Source organism: Dermacentor albipictus, chromosome 2 (genome assembly GCF_038994185.2).
Source record: "Dermacentor albipictus isolate Rhodes 1998 colony chromosome 2, USDA_Dalb.pri_finalv2, whole genome shotgun sequence".
NCBI lineage: Eukaryota > Metazoa > Arthropoda > Arachnida > Ixodida > Ixodidae > Dermacentor > Dermacentor albipictus.
Genome location: NC_091822.1, coordinates 57,864,362 through 57,881,993, shown reverse-complemented (window position 1 = coordinate 57,881,993; position 17,632 = coordinate 57,864,362). Strand labels below are relative to the sequence as shown.

At 48.3% G+C, this 17,632-nt stretch overlaps 1 protein-coding gene across 5 annotated transcripts in view; it reads left to right on the top strand.

Moving 5' to 3' along the window:
- Positions 1-17,632, top strand: part of LOC135901885 (monocarboxylate transporter 13-like) — a 92,181-nt gene that overhangs the window by 17,062 nt on the left and 57,487 nt on the right. For 4 of the 5 annotated variants that reach the window (XM_065431713.1, XM_070533608.1, XM_065431711.1 and 1 more), the window contains exon 1: positions 5,992-6,135. The exons of the other annotated variant lie outside the window; for it this stretch is intronic. In XM_065431713.1, coding sequence (XP_065287785.1) covers positions 6,105-6,135 — 31 coding nt within the window. In that variant the 5' untranslated portion in view covers positions 5,992-6,104. Of the gene's footprint in view, positions 1-5,991; positions 6,136-17,632 lie in introns of those variants that run through there. 5 annotated transcript variants of the gene reach the window in all.

The window sequence follows — 17,632 nt, the reverse complement described above, 5'->3', positions numbered from 1 at the left end:
ATGTATATATATATATATATATATATATATATAAACGAGAAGAAAGGGGGTTAACCGAGGGACCCGATATTTTTTAGTCATATAATGAGAAGCCAACAAACACTGACACCAAGTACAACATAGGGGAAAATGCATAGGGGAAAATGTTTTTTCAGCCACTTTAATTTCCATTAATTTATCATTATTTTATTTCATTTATTAAGCACATGCAATTTCCCCTATGTTGTACTTGGTGTCAGTGTTTGTTGGCTTCTCATTATATGACTAATAAATATCGGGTCCCTCGGTTAACCCCCTTTCTTCTCGTTTATTACATAACGAGGGTCTCGAATCCCGCAACATTGATGCCTTCAGGTAGCATATGTGGGTTTATTGACCAGTTGCCTTCAGCCGAAAAGATCACGTTCTCGTGACGCCTCAGGCAAAAAAGACGTTCCACGTCCGCCGCCAAGGTCTGTGAGTAGGGGCGCTGGCTAACACTCCCAGGGTTCTACTAGTACACATAAATACCCAAGAAAGTGGATGGGGAAACGCCGCCGTGGTAGCTCAATTGGTAGAGCATCGCACGCGACATGCGAAGGTTGTGGGTTCGGTTCCCACCTGCGGCAAGTTGTTTTTTCATCCACTTTAATTTCCATTAATTTATCATTACTTTATTTCATTTATTAAGCACATGCAATTTCCCCTATGTTGTACTTGCTGTCAGTGTTTGTTGGCTTCTCATTATATGACTAATAATTATCGGGTCCCTCGGTTAACCCCCTTTCTTCTCGTTTATTACATAACGAGGGTCAGGAATCCGGCAACATTGATGCCTTCAGGTAGCATATGTGGGTTTATTGACCAGTTGTCTTCACCCGAAAAGATCACGTTCTCGTGACGCCTGCGGCAAAAAAGACGTTCCACGTCCGCCGCCATGGTCTGTGAGTGGGGGCGCTGGCTAACACTCCCAGGGTTCTACTAGTACACATAAATACCCAAGAAAGTGGATGGGGAAACGCCGCCGCTGTAGCTCAATTGGTAGAGCATCGCACGCGACATGCGAAGGCTGTGGGTTCGGTTCCCACCTGCGGCAAGGTGTTTTTTCATCCACTTTAATTTCCATTAATTTATCATTACTTGATTTCATTTATTAAGCACATGCAATTTCCCCTATGTTGTACTTGGTGTCAGTGTTTGTTGGCTTCTCATTATATGACTAATAATTATCGGGTCCCTCCGGTTAACCCCCTTTCTTCTCGTTTAATACATAACGAGGGTCACGAATCCGGCAACATTGATGCCTTCAGGTAGCATATGTGGGTTTATTGACCAGTTGTCTTCACCCGAAAAGATCACGTTCTCGTGACGCCTGCGGCAAAAAAGACGTTCCACGTCCGCCGCCAAGGTCTGTGAGTGGGGGCGCTGGCTAACACTCCCAGGGTTCTACTAGTACACATAAATACCCAAGAAAGTGGATGGGGAAACGCCACCGCTGTAGCTCAATTGGTAGAGCATCGCACGCGACATGCGAAGGTTGTGGGTTCGGTTCCCACCTGCGGCAAGGTGTTTTATGCGAAGCATATTACGAGGGCTCAACCCAGCTCCTCAGGCGCGGCGGTGACCATGAAATCACGTGACACCGTGACGTCACGACAGAGGAGAAGTGGCTTTGGCTCAACTCTTGCAAGACGGGCTGGGTGGGAATCGAACCAGGGTCTCCGGAGTGTGGGACGGAGACGCTACCACTGAGCCACGATTACGATGCTTCAACGCGGTACAAAAGCGCCTCTAGTGAATGCGGTGTTGCCTTAGAAACGAGCTGTTTCTAAGGCGTGCGTCTCTTGCTCAGGCGCACATTTCGTTGCCGCGCCGAACGCTGCTTTGCTCGACGCTCACCGCGTCCAATGCGGGGCGCGTAGTCGCTGCCCTGTAGCCCATTGTCTTACACCCCTTGGCGGGTCGACGGGAACGCTGTCGCGTTCCACTCTTGAAGGCGAAGAAGTAATGCATGAGTTGTTTCTTCGTCTAGCCGAACCAAATATAGCCAAGCAACAGCAGTTCACCAGGCTAAACAGTGGTTCAACAACTAAAATAAAGGCTAGTATGCTTCGCATCCTGGGCTTAACCTTACCTAAGCCACAGCCATTTTTTTTCATCCACTTTAATTTCCATTAATTTATCATTACTTGATTTCATTTATTAAGCACATGCAATTTCCCCTATGTTGTACTTGGTGTCAGTGTTTGTTGGCTTCTCATTATATGACTAATAATTATCGGGTCCCTCGGTTAACCCCCTTTCTTCTCGTTTATTACATAACGAGGGTCTCGAATCCGGCAACATTGATGCCTTCAGGTAGCATATGTGGGTTTATTGACCAGTTGTCTTCACCCGAAAAGATCACGTTCTCGTGACGCCTGCGGCAAAAAAGACGTTCCACGTCCGCCGCCAAGGTCTGTGAGTGGGGGCGCTGGCTAACACTCCCAGGGTTCTACTAGTACACATAAATACCCAAGAAAGTGGATGGGGAAACGCCGCCGCTGTAGCTCAATTGGTAGAGCATCGCACGCGACATGCGAAGGTTGTGGGTTCGGTTCCCACCTGCGGCAAGGTGTTTTTTCATCCACTTTAATTTCCATTAATTTATCATTACTTGATTTCATTTATTAAGCACATGCAATTTCCCCTATGTTGTACTTGGTGTCAGTGTTTGTTGGCTTCTCATTATATGACTAATAATTATCGGGTCCCTCGGTTAACCCCCTTTCTTCTCGTTTATTACATAACGAGGGTCTCGAATCCGGCAACATTGATGCCTTCAGGTAGCATATGTGGGTTTATTGACCAGTTGTCTTCACCCGAAAAGATCACGTTCTCGTGACGCCTAAGGCAAAAAAGACGTTCCACGTCCGCCGCCAAGGTCTGTGAGTGGGGGCGCTGGCTAACACTCCCAGGGTTCTACTAGTACACATAAATACCCAAGAAAGTGGATGGGGAAACGCCGCCGCCGTAGATCAATTGGTAGAGCATCGCACGCGACATGCGAAGGTTGTGGGTTCGGTTCCCACCTGCGGCAAGGTGTTTTTTCATCCACTTTAATTTCCATTAATTTATCATTACTTGATTTCATTTATTAAGCACATGCAATTTCCCCTATGTTGTACTTGGTGTCAGTGTTTGTTGGGTTCTCATTATATGACTAATAATTATCGGGTCCCTCGGTTAACCCCCTTTCTTCTCGTTTATATATATATATATATATATATATATATATATATATATATATATATATATATATATATATGTATCTATATATATATATATGGCTCAGAAGATATCTCCACGTGGCGGCTCGCTGATATTCTTACACGCTCCATTATCCGGGCTACCTCACTCTCTCTTGCTTCCTGGTAAAGGGCCTTGTCAGCACACGTCCGGTAAACCCACACAAAGGAATACAGAGAGAAACCCCTCCTGGCGTAGAGGGGTGAATCTAGGACACATCGGGTCAACCTAGACACAACAATGCGGAGAGAAACCTTGCCTGGCGTTAAGAGGGGGCGGGGCGTGAACGTATACGAGAAAGGACAGTAGTGCATATTCCCATCTCACTCATCTGACGGACAAGTATCTTCATGTTTAAGAGCGTGACGGTTAGGCACGTTGTGTCTCAGGCGCTTGGCGCCCATTCCATTCATTGCCGCACGAACTAAACCGTAACGGATTGCCCTGCCACCAAGGAGATCCCGATCTGCAGAGAACGACATCTCCTGGCCAGAGGGATGATGCAGTTGGGTGCTTGTAGTCGTCGTCGATTGTCGCACAGCTATCTCGAGCACGAAACACTGTGGGTGTTTTATCACGTCGCCCAGTATGTCGGTCCGAGTCTAGATGCCTCGGAATGGTCTGCAGCAGTTCATAATATGCGTTGGCACAACTACACCGACACTTTTCTGCTCAGTCAACAAGCGCGTGACAAGTTCTCGCTTAGCTCCGCTAGGCTTATTTCCCATTCAAGAGGACAGTTATACAGAACTTACAGCAGCACTATATAGACACACGAACTTGTTATAGGCTCCATAAGACGTGACTCAACCCAACTACGTAAACCAAGATAACAACCGTGCAATGCTATGTCAGGAATAAAAACACGAGCTTTATAAAGTAAGACTTCTGTGCTCCCTCCGAAGCAGCGCTGGCGCGATTTGATTTCAGCAAATACCGTGACTGACACCAACTCAGGGTCTTGCAGTAAACAAAATCATGTTTGACGTAATAGTTCTGCGGAATCCCGCATGGTAGATAGGCGTAACTAATAAAGGGAAAACGAGACGTCCACCCAGATGTACAAATTCCTACAAAGGAAACCCATATGAGTTCCTCGAAACAAAAAGCATCGCAGTTGAAGAAGAGTTCGTCCTGGGCCGGGAATCGATTCAGAAACAACCGCCTTTCCGGGGCAGCCGCTCTACCATCTACGGTAACCTGGCGGCTAGCAGATAGGAGGGCGAAGTCGAATCCATCAACAACTCCAACCAAAGGCAAGAGTGCGGCGTGATAGTTCTGCGGAAACCAGCAAGTTGGAGAGGAATAATTAAAGGGAAAATGAGACATCCATACAAACGCAGCAAATTGCTACAAAGTGCTAAATTTGACGCCGTAGGGACGCATTGCCGGTACTCGTGTGTCTGGAAAGCGATCCGCGACGTCGCTGAAGTGCACGCCCGAGCGGGCCTCATCTTCAAAGTGATCTGCGATGTTTGCTAAGTGCCCGTAGCACCGGTAGCATCGTGTGCGCTGTGCTTTCGACGTTTCGTCCACGCTGAAGCGAGACATGCATGAAGGTCAATTCGCTTGCTGCTGCTGCGATTCCTCACTCCAGGAATTTCCCAGCGAGCTTCCGCGCTCATCGAGCAAGATGTGTTCATGGTTACCGGTGCGCGCGTGACACCGCGCTGGTTACTTTTGTTAAAAAACGTTGACGGGCGAGTCGGTTTGAATCCATGTTATAGTGTGTAAGCGCGACTGAACAATCACGCAGAAAGAAAGAAATACACAAAGACAACGCTGTCTCTGTGTGTTTATTTCTACGTCCTCGTTGAGTCACGCTTACGTATTCTATCATTGTTAATTTAGCTAGTAAGCGAATGTTTACAAGTTTATACCACCGATAAAGCTAGTATCCCTACTTTGTACGTCGATCTACTAATTTGTTATCGCAATCGGTGTTTCGCCTTTCGGGTGGAACTGCGAATTTTTTCTTGAAAAGCTATATCTGTGATTCCCATAATAATTACTAATAAATGATTAACTGTTTGTACGTTAGAGCTGAAACACTTTCCTTCCCTTGCTGTTTAGAAGTCTCTTCTTTTCGAACAGAAACACATGGAGAACTACAGGTAGTTTGCACCACCCACATGGTTACATTTGAAGTTGGAGAAATAGTAAGGCTGACTTTAGGCGGAGATGCGGCAGTGTTTGCCAAGTTGTCATTTAATGGGGCGTATGATGCACTGCCAATAAAAATGCATTGAGGTATTGCAGAGCTTAGAACAGTACTCTGGGCGGTTTGTGTTGCAGTCTGGCTGTCTGTGTCAGTCGCTGGCGTTGCCTCTGGATCACTTCCCTGTAAAAAAAAGTAAACGTGCTGCAAAGGCTCCCCTGGGCACTCGTGGATATCTTTAAGGAACGAGTGACGGCGAGATAACGAAGCATTCTGGCGACAGCCTCTGACGATGAGGTCAAACATCTACAAAGGACTATGTACAGTGCCTCACAATTTATCTCTATATTTATTTTGTTTGCGACTCTTGGGAATGGCGCCGTGGCATTGACGTTTTATCAGGCGATAAGGAAAAAAAAACTGAGTGACGACAACCCCCCCCCCCCCCCCCCCCCCCAAGTTACGGTACTTGTGATAGCACCTCTTGTGCAGCAGTTGTGTAGCAAAACAACTGGTGGCGATACAAGGCAGGATAGTGGAAGGTATCGCGCGTTTTTCTCGCGGGCTTACTCGTCCGCAGGTTTCGCATGGTTTAGTGATTGTAATATATTTCGTGGAGTTCAACTTCAAGGACTAGAATCTTTCAGCAAGAAATGGCTAGAACGGGTACCTGCCATCTATGAAAGTATCATCAATAGGTTCCACCTCTGGTAAGCTTTACGCTGGAATCAAATGCCTGTGTTATTTTTGTTTGATGAATGGAATGGACAGCACAATAAAAACATTGTAAATTCCTCGAAGTTCTAGATCGCCGGTAGTTGTTCCATCGTCGTCTTGTTAGCATGCCGTAAGTTCATTGTTCATTTTTTGTTTCAAATGGGTGATGTACTTAAAAATTGTCAAGAGCGTATACCGCCATTGTTCGGGCTTTCGTGGAATGCTCGAAAAAGCGGATAGTATAGACGGATACTAAAATTGCGTTTTCTAGTTGCCTGGTTAAGAAACCTCCACTTATGCTTAAATATTTGACGTTCAAATAGAAGCTCAAATTTCACATTTGAATCCGAGGTGCTGTGAAGCGCCTTCGAATTCATGACGCACCACTTTTGCGGTATATAGCCATAAAATAGGCTAGAAAATACAATGGTGTTTCACTTAACTGCTTCCCAGAAACTTGCCTTTAGTACTTAGAAACGATCTAAACTGCAGTGCCAGGAAATTTTTTTAGGAGAAATTGGTAACGATTATCTGAAAACTGTTATTAGACTCAAAATTTCTGCGTAGTGTGCGTTATCATTATTCCGCGAGTTCATTTCTTTCAATGCAGCAGCTCACCCAGTTATAATAGTTATGTGGTTAATTATTCAATATATTCAATTAGCAAAATGGACCTTGCGATTTTTCTTGCGTGCAGTTTTCGCTTCTTCCAGAAATAGACCTAAAAGACGGAATAGCCTAGCATTTCACAAGCGATTTCTTAAAGCAATCTCCTAAAGGTTACAAAAAAAAAGCATGGCTTATAGTTTAGTTCTCATGTTGAACGTGTGCGCGAACAGTTCATGAAACATTCCAGCAAATTGTGAAAGCAGAAGTGCTCAATTATAGGTATTTGAAGCCTGCATTCCAACCACGGACGAATCCAGCGTAGCCCCGGGATGGAAGGGTAATAGGTAATTAAAGCTTCAGGAAAAATGGAGAGGGCAGAGGCTCATGAACGCTGAGTTTTGTCAACGCTGAGGTACCGGCATATCTGGGATAGGGAGGCGGGGCGAGGGTGTGTGCCCGCCTCCCAGCACCCAATCTTGACGCACCGGTAATGATAATGTTAACGTTTTCATGTATATTTCACGGATGTATTAACTAGTACAAAATATTGTCACAGTTTCTACTGTGGGAAGAAGAGGACGCTGACGGCACCCTTGGAGACGACGAAGAAGAGTTTACTTTTTTTTCGCTGCTCTGCGCTTGTTTCCTCCTCCACTAAAAGCGATCTGTGAATAGACGTACTCTTCTTCCATCCCGTAACATCATTGGTGGAGTTGCTGGGTAATCACTTGCGCAAGCCGGAGCTCCGCAGGGCACGTAACCGTGCCACCATGTTATCTGAAGGAGACTCTTCAACCACGTCCCCGTCGTCACCACCGACGGTCATCCTGGCCCAGTCTCGTCACCCTGCCATGTTTTCCGGGATTGACAATGTTGACGTCGACGACTCATTGCGGAATTACGAACGAATTAGCGTACACAACAGGTCGTATAACACGCCTATGCTGGCTAATATGATATTCTACCTAAAGAAGACAGCACGGGTCTGCTTCGAGACACATGAAGAAGCGATTACAAGTTGGGGCCAGTGCAAACATAAATTTAGAGATTTGTTCGGCAAGCCCGTCAGCCGCCAACGTTCTGCTAAGAAGGACCTTGGGACCCGTGCAGAGACGTCTACTGAATCTTACGTGGCATACCTCCAGGACGTCCTCGCTCTTTGCCGCAAGGGGGATCATAATATGGCAGAGGCAGAGAAGCTTAACCACGTTTTAAAACACATCGCAGACAACGAGTTTAACCTGCTTGTTTACAAGAATATAACAACGGTCGATGCGATCACTGACGAATGTCACCGCTCTGAAGACGCGAAGAGCTGCCGCATAGTTCAACAGTTTACTCGTCCATCCAATACCGCAGCTTCATCGTCACGAGCCCACCTCCCTTGAGAACGTCGTACGTATCGTCCGGCGAGAAATCAAAGCAGCGTCTCCTGCCACGGCAGTGACGCAGTACTTTGACGATTCTCGGCCGCTCGTGTCCCTGAATCAGTAGGTCATTCACCAAGAACGTTCCAATGTGGGTCTTCCGTCCATCTGCTCCGCCTGCCATCCTGACTTTGCTTCGTCTGCTGCCTCTGCCCCTGTTCACCAGAACCAATACGATCCATAACCAAGCTACCACAACCCGCGCGATTGGAGCACACATGATGATAGACCCGTCTGCTTTTATAGTGGACGTGTGGGTCACATGTCTCGCCACTGCCGAACATCCCGGCCAGCGCACTCTCCACCTAGCTTTGCCGCCCAGCGCCGCTCCCCACTGAATCCTTGCCCACCTGAACTCTCTACCAAGGTTGAAGACGCAACACACAACGCTCGAGCCACTGCGACTAGCCACTTACCATCACCACACAGTGGGCGATCCCGTTCGCGCCAGCTGCGCCGCTCCTTGTCCCCAGCTTACCGTCGCCGCTCTCTAACGGGAAACTAACTGGGGCAGCTCCTGGAGGGAACGCTGCTGCAGCATCCCGGCCTGAAATTCCTCTGCTAACCCTGCCTACTCATCGAAACATTCTCGACGTGGACGTGGATGATTTGCCCGTTAGAAGACTCATCGACACTGCAGCGCAAATTTCCAGCATGAGTTCGGACCTTCGAAAGCTCATGAAGAAAGTACTTATTCCTTCTCCGACTCTACAGCTCCAGGTCGTCAACGGTCGAGCTCCGGCTGCGCTCGGAATGTGTACTGCACGTGTGAGTGTCACCGGCCGCCAAACGTCTGTTTTGTTGAGTGTGCTCGAACGTTGCCCTCGCGATGTGATCCTCGGACTAGACTTCTGGACTATGGTGTTGGGCTGCTGAGCACGAGGTCGCGGGATCGAATCCCGGCCACGGCGGCCGCATTTCGATGGGGGCGAAATGCGAAAACTCCCGTGTGCTTAGATTTAGGTGCACGTTAAAGAACCCCAGGTGGTCCAATTTCCGGAGTCCTCCACTACGGCGTGCCTCATAATCAGAAAGTGGTTTTGGCACGTAAAACCCCAAATATTATTATTATTATTATTAGACTTCTTGACCGCTCAATCTGCTCTGATTGACTCTTCATCCGGTGTTGTACAACTTGACCTATCTCCTCCCGTTGGCTTTCCTGCTCAAGCTCCAACTCCGCTTTATTCTGCGGATTTTAGCCGCTTCCCGCCTCTAGCAGCAACCTGCACCACTGTTTTAGCCTGCCCATCTGTACCTGACGGGCACCCTTACTCCGGTGACTTCGGTCCTGCTTTCTCACAGTGTCTCCTTCCCACACATCTTCATTTCTGTAGCGGCCAATCAGACATGTCTTCCAATCCTAAGTTTCTGACAGGGCCCACAGGTACTTTCTCGAGCCATGTTTCTTGCGACGTTGTCACCGTCGCACGAGTGCCGCATTTCCTCTGTATCTGTTTCGCGGTCTTCGACCAGTCCACAGTCTGCGCCTTCCGCGTTTGCTCCACCCGTCGACTTTACAAAGATGGTTGCACCGGACCTCTCAACCCAACAAGCCACGGAGCTCCGTGGCCTCCTCGAGTGGTACTCTGACATTTTCGACCGGAATGACCGCCCTTTGGGTCACTCTTTGCATCGTCGAAGGACACATCTGAGCTGCTGCTGCTTGCTCATGGGGCGACTTGAATTTATGTCGAAGTCTGGTTCGGGAACTATAGTCGCCCATGTACAGGCTCGTCCACTCTTAGGGTGAACACGGCTCACCGCGGCCGCGTTCGGCGGGGCGCCAGTGCGTCCGGCGCGGCGGCGCATCGAAGCAAAGCGGCGCAGGCGCACACAGACCTCGGGGAGGCGCTTCGCGTCGTCTGCTACAGCGCTGGAGCGCGCAGTCTGGCTTTGCTGTAAAGTACACTTCGCTAGACCCACGTGGCTGCGCACTTCACTAACGGGATCATTTTCCAGCTGGTTTGGTCTACAGCTTGTGAACAGCCTGCTTAATCAATATTCATTAACAGAAACAAGCCTCTCACCACATAAATCACTTAGCATGTTTTTATAAGTGATGAGTGTAAAAATACAGTAATTTTTTGCGCTCTTTATTAGGCTGGGGCGTAGAGGCAACGCTTGATCGTCGTGTCAGAGACGCCACCCAGCCTGAGGCTGTTCTTAATTTCCTGAACGGTGGAGGTCGGGTTTGCAGCAGCCGCCACAACAATGGTCATGTATTCAGCTTCAGTGGTCACTCTTTGCCGGGCTTTATGGGAAGCATCCATAATTTTTCCATCTTTCTTGTAAGCCTGGACGATTCGATGCACAGATTTCAGTGGCCTTTTTGTCATCTCCGATATAACGCGTTGAGAATAGTTTTGTAAGCACAGATCTACAATGCGTCGTCTTTCTTTTTCCGGTGCCCGCGACATGGCTAGTTTCCGAAAGTGCACCGGGGAAAAAAAATTATCCTGCACTGTTACAGCGATTTTATCGCTGAAGTGCCATGGCAACCAGCAACCGAACAAAACGCAATTCATCATGCAAGCCGACAGAAATGCGTTTAATGGAAACACCTCTGGTGTCTTTCGATTTGATGAGTCATCCCAGAATCTCTAACTCGTGAGAGGCCAGTCACTCATTTGAGGAGCCATTGGCTGCAGCGCATCATCATATTATGCTAAGATGGGCTAGCGTGACCTAAGCAAAAAAAAAAAAGCGGGGTGGGGGGGTTCGGCGGTACATCCGGCTGACTCCCATGGTCAGTTAAAAAGTACACTGGCCCGACCACAGCAATATGGCTTGGGCCGGGCTTGGCTTTTACAAATGTCGAACCCGTTTGCCGACCATCGGCATGCTGACGGCAGACGACACCGGGCCGGCATCATGACCGCCGGTTTAATTATCGTGGCCGCGTTCGTCGAACACACGGACCTGCCCCTTCTCCACGACGGCAACAGCATTGCTTGTTCGCGGCAAGGGTTCCCGTGCCATATTCATATTTGGGTTTTACCCGCTCAGCCTCCCCCCCCCCCTACCCCTAAAATAAGCGAAATCAATTCCTCCTTTTCTCCAAATTTATCCGATGCCCACCTATATGGCGTAACGCAGAGGCCATGTGTCGCTTCGGAACGTATACCGCACAATTAACAGATTATTATTTGCTAGTGAGAATATGCATATGACCTATTCCGAGGAAGTACTCAAATGAAATAGAAGCGAATAACGACTTAACTGCCCTGCAAGACGTAATTTAAGCTAGAAAACAGACATGTAAATTATAGATTTTCCACTCCAATTACCTATTCAAAACGGGCACAAACAGCATTCGCATGCGGCGTGCATTGACTCTAAAGAGAAAAAAAAAAACAACCAACAAACGACGGCGCCACATGTTTTACTTCACCCAATCAATGTAATCAAATAATTGACTGACGATTCCTCTAAATATGAATGTTACTTCTCGCGTCAGGTAGCCGTCAAAGGACTGGCACCGCTTCGGTGATTGTACCCAAACTGTGACAACAAAAATTAATTGTGTATTTTTATAGGATGTAGAAAGATGAAAAGCGAGAGCGAAATTGCCGCCAAATCAGTTGCTATGCCGGGGAGAGCACTTTCTTACATCGCGTAAAGCGCTCCATGCACCCCTACCAGCGACATTAACGCGTCAATAAGAGAGTCGCGAAGTAGTGGATGTCACTTCTTAGTTGCTGTCGAAGTAATATTATTTCCCTCCTTAATGGTAAAATCGATGGCAAACATGATGATGCATGATTGAACAATCGCTCCATAACTTTCTGTCGAATTTATTGCGGGGTTCGGTCGCTTTCTTAGCTCAATTAAGCAAATCGTTCCAGCATCAAGACATGCGCGAAACGGCGCGCTAGGCTCATCACATGATGACTCGAACGAAGAAGAGCGCGCCTAATAGGTTGCTCGGTATGCACTGCACGAAGTGCTGTGAGAGTAAAATAAAATGGCCCCAGCCTAATAAAGAGCGCCAAAAGATGACCGCATTTTTACCCTCATCGCTTATTAAAAACATGCTAAGTGATTTATGTGGTGAGAAGCTTCTTTCTGCTAATGTATATTGATTTAGCAGGCTGTTCACAAGCTGTAGACCGAGCCAGATGGAAAATGCTCCAGTTAGTGAAGTGCGCCTTCCCGCAACGCCGCCTCGGTCGCTCAGTTACCTGGGTCTAGCGAAACGTACTTTACTGCAAAGCAAAAGCTGTGCGCTCTAGCGCTGTAGCAGACGACGCGAAGCGCCTCCCCTGGGTCCGTGTGCGCCTGCGCCGCTTCGCTTCGATGCGCCGCCGCGCCGGACGCACTGGCGCCCCGCGGAGCGCGGCCACGGTGAGCCGTGTTCACCCTAAGAGTGGACGAGCCTGTACATGCGGCACAATCCCAGAAGACAAATACATTGCTGGTTTCTACAGTTTTCTCCACGTACGTAATAGTCGCACCCTTCTTGACGTGCTGGAACTCCTGGCTGAATTTCTTCAGCATCACTTTCGCATTGCCTCAATGAAGTCGAGCGATCCCCCTTGCGATCGAGCAGCAGACGCTGATCACCCTCAATGACACCTTCTACTTCTATGGGTGTTTCCGTTCCGAAGGAAATGACAATGGGAACGAGGCGCGATGCACACTTGATCTTCAAGCACACTCATGGCTTGGTGACTACGAGGGTTGTCCGGCGGTATCGAGTACACGTCGAGAATGATGTCTCGTGCACACTGCTGAAGGATAACGAAAGTGGCAGGGTAAGTCTGATCATGAACAGTAATTATTGCCTGCGCATTCCAGTGGGCATAATTAGGTGTCGTCCAGCGGTCCGAATTTGAGGGTCTTCCCATGCATGCTTAACTTTCTTGAACTGGGCGGCGATGGGCCCACTCATGACGGACAGTCGGCTCCAATGTCTACACGCGCAGTGACCTCATGGCCATAGAGACGCACGTCGAGGTCTGTGGTTATCTGCCTTCCGTTGCAGTTAGGCCTTGGCTACGTCGCGTTGACCTATGGCTGGTACGTGACGATGTCAGGCAGTCTTTCGTCGGCGTATGCTTGATTTACCGGCTTCGTCGGGATGGCATTGTCTCGTTGATATGTCGTCGAAAAAGTATTTTTGGCGCATTCGTTGGCGGCAGAAAATCTTTGTCAGTGCAGCGGAGAGCAACCGCACCTCCATTTTTGCTGCTTTTAGTTTTCCCGATATGGGCTTGCTGACCGGCCCTGGGCTGGGCCAGTGCACGGTTGACGTTGCGGGTACAGGTAGCGGCCGGCGACGGTGAACAGGATGGCCGTAGAGGGCTCCACTGGGTGGCGTCGGGGTAGTCGCGATGTTACATCGGCAGTCACCTTGCTGCGAGCACGATGCGTTGATGGCGAACCCTCGCACTCTCATCTCGCGGCAAGGGCATTGCGGTAGAGGTGGCCCACTTCTGCGCAGTGATAGCAATGCGGATGGTGGTCGGGGGTGCGACAAACGTGAGTTTTCCTTGGAATGCTGCGCGGGGCAATGCGTTGGCGTGATGGCCGCGCCGGTGGTGGAGGACGGAACTGTGGCGTCACTGGACCCTGCCGCGGATGCAGAGGGGGAAGTTGACAGCAGGTTACGGTTGCGTAGGTCATCGCTTGCGGTTGAGGCTGTGGTGATTGCGGGACCACGAGTAATTGTTAGAGCTCGTCACCTACGACGTCGGCAATCGAAGCTACTTGAGGCTGTGATGAAGGGAGCAACTTCTGAAGCTCCTCCTGCACAACCGCTGTTATGTTCTCACGCAGGTCTTCGGTGGCCACTGATTGAACTCCTGCGTAGATTGTTGAGTGCATGCGGCGGTGGAATGGTTGGTTCCGCATTACCAGCGTTTCCTCGATGTTGGTTGCCTCGCGAAGAAACTCTTTGACGGTCTTCGGGAGGCTTTGTATCAGTCTGCCAAAAAAATGGCTGTGGCTTAGGTAAGGTTAAGCCCAGGATGCGAAGCATACTAGCCTTTATTTTAGTTGTTGAACCACTGTTTAGCATGGTGAACTGCTGTTGCTTGGCTATATTTGGTTCGGCTAGACGAAGAAACAACTCATGCATTACTGCTTCGCCTTCAAGAGTGGAACGCGACAGCATTCCCGTCGACCCGCCAAGGGGTGTAAGACAATGGGCTACAGGGCAGCGACTACGCGCCCCGCATTGGACGCGGCGAGCGTCGAGCAAAGCAGCGTTCGGCGCGGCAACGAAATGTGCGCCTGAGCAAGAGACGCACGCCTTAGAAACAGCTCGTTTCTAAGGCAACACCGCATTCACTAGAGGCGCTTTTCTACCGCTTTGAAGCATGGTACTCGTGGCTCAGTGGTAGCGTCTCCGTCCCACACTCCGGAGACCCTGGTTCGATTCCCACCCAGCCCGTCTTGCAAGAGTTGAGCCAAAGCCACTTCTCCTCTGTCGTGACGTCACGGTGTCACGTGGTTTCAAGGCGACACCGCCGCGCCTGAGGAGCTGGGTTGAGCTCTCGTAATATGCTTCGCATAAAAGTTTTTCTTTCACACCACGCATGAGTAAGCGGACTTTTGCCTCCTCGGATATTTCAGGGTCGGCGTGGCGGAATAGAAAGGTGATTCCTTCCGTAAACATGGCAACGTTATCCTTAGGTAGCGGCACTCGGGCTTCCAATGCAACTTCGGCCCTTTCGTTCTGGGCGATGCTTGTGAAGGCCCTGAGGAATTTACTGCGGAGCAGGTCCCACGTTGTAAAAGTGGACTCCCGGTTCTCGAATCATGTTCTCGTGGCATTTTACAAGGTAGAAGTACACGCGGCGTAGCTTATCACCAGAGGTCAAGTTATTGAAGACCGAGATCCTTTTGAAAGTCTCGAGGCATGTTTCCGGATCCTCTGACGAAGCTCTATGGAAGCTAGATGGCTCTCTAGGTTGTTGAAGCACGATGGGAGACGCTGGTGCTCCTATTGTGGGGGTCGTCTTGACAACGATTTTCCTGGTCGGCTCAGACCAACGTCCGTGCTCCGGCAGCAGTGCTTGCAGCCTGCAGCTAGCTCGCTCGTCTTTGGCGACGTCGGTGTTGTCTTCGTGCTTCGGGCTTGGTTGCCGGCTTTGCGGGGACGCTTGGTACATGCACGCGCTCACACGTCCACCAGATGTCACGTGGTAGCGACGGTGAAAAATATAGCGGTAAAACTGTGAACGATGAAACTAACTTTTTATTGAGCGAACTTGTTCCACAAAGCAAGCTACACTCAAAGCACAGCAATAAGGCGAACATGACTGGCGATCGTCGAAATGTGATCAGCTGGTTATTTGCGTCGGCTTTTCTACATCAGTCATCGAAGGTGCCAGAGTTATCGCTGGTGTCCGTGTGTCTTCCAGAATAACCTAGACCCTTCGCGTCACCTTTATATGAATTCATATTACGCAAGCTTCGCTGAAAATAGGCAGCGGATAGGACCATAGATAACATTCTAGAAACTTCCCATACATGCAGGCGCGTCATGCGCTGAGCGATAACATTTGTTAGACGATGAAACCCGGTTCCCCGATAAACAAGTACACGTGTCAATATCATAATAGTATACATGGGTGTTTCATCTAAATTTAGGCAGAGTTTGAAAGTATGCCGATACACTCTAAGAAGACGTGACCAAATACACGTTGCTCACATTTATATGCAGTGTGTCACACTGCTTTTTGTATTTTGTTGAATTAGATGGTCAAGGTTAATTAACCAACTTCTCAAGCATCGAAGCTATGAAAAAAATTCCTGTTGCAGAGCGGGTTGCGAAACGTCTGAATGAGCAGTTTCTTTCTTTCTATCTATTAAGTATTAGTGGTTTTCAGCTTCCTGCAGATACCCGCGAAATAAAAAAAGAAACACACCACGTGACATGCCCGGTTGCGCGCCGTGATTGCAGCGGTGCTAAGCGCTCCGCGTACAAACGAACATATCATTTAGCAGGGTGTGCTGCCGCTGTATCTTCTTATCGCTACCATGAACCGCCGCGAGGACAGCACATCAGTGACGAAAGTCGCACTGCCGACACCGGTGTCACTGCCTTGTCGCAATTTTAACCGGGAGCACACCCTGCTAGATGCTGTGTTCATTTGTACGAGATAGCTTTGAGAGCGCTGCAATCATTACGCGCAGCCGGGCATGTCACGTGGTGTTTTTTTTTATTTGTTGGGCATCCGCACTAAGCTGAAAAACACAAATACTTAATAGTCAGAAAGATATAAACTGTTTATTCGGACATATTGCAATCCGTCCTCCCACGTTTCAAGTGAAATTTTTACTAGCTTCGTTGCTTCAGAAGTTGTTCAATTATTCTTGACTAATTATCTAATAAAGAAAAATACAAAAAAGCATGACACACTATACACAAAAGTGAGCAAGATGCATTTGATCGCGTCGTCTTAGAGTGCATCGGCATATTTTTAAGCTCTTACTAAAGTTAGCTGAAACACCTTGTACAAAGGCATCCGCTATTCCGGTCGCGGTCGTCAGCGCATACTGGCTTTGTGACGCCAATCGTGTGTGAATATATATGCGTGTGTTTGCAATGTTTTCACGTTATGCGCTTCGGAGTTCATAATAAAGTGCATATGTCTAAGTGAATGAAAAGCGGTGGGTCTGGGTGCCAATGCAAACGAACTTGCGCCACTCATGCGCTGGTGCGCCAGGAATGACAAGGGTGCTCTACGCAAAAACTGTCGGACTATGACTGAGTGCTGAAACGCATGGTGAGGTATGTCCGTAATTACGTTTACATTTAGCAAGAAATTCATCCATGTACTATGGCCAGATGAAATTTTCTAACGGCAGAGGGAATTCACCGAAGAGTGAAAGGGCATTACAGAACTTTATTGTAGTTGATTTCAATCGCCCCATATTTATAAAATGTCTCATTCAAGGAGTGTCCATTCATTGACACACCACGATTATGCCTAATCTTCACTTTTCATGCGTTGTCAATACTTGGACTAAGATGTAATCGCAAGCATTTGGCGCTTTATCATGAAACAAGGCCGGTGAGCACGCATGTTCTTGCACAGCAGAATAAAAATCGCGAACGCGCACCGATATGTATGCGAACTACGGGTAGGTTACCAAAGATGATGACCTAGTACCATGCTAGTACTGTGTGTACTGTCAGAAAAAAAGGAGAGAAAGAAAGAAGGAAGAAATACCCAATGCTAGGTTGGCGTAACGATTTATCCTTTATTTGTGTTGTGGCCCAAGATGCAACACCATTTGTTCTATAGACTTTATTCTACCCGTGGTAAAAAGTTATTAAAACTCATTATTTAACCTTTTGTTAATGCACCAACCAGCCCAAGCACTAACCCCAATCTTTGCCCGATCAAAGGCTTTCAAATTCAGTTATTTTCCAAGAACTGTGGAAGAATGGAATTCTTTGCCTTCTGATATTTTTGGTTCCGATAATTTTCTCGCTGAG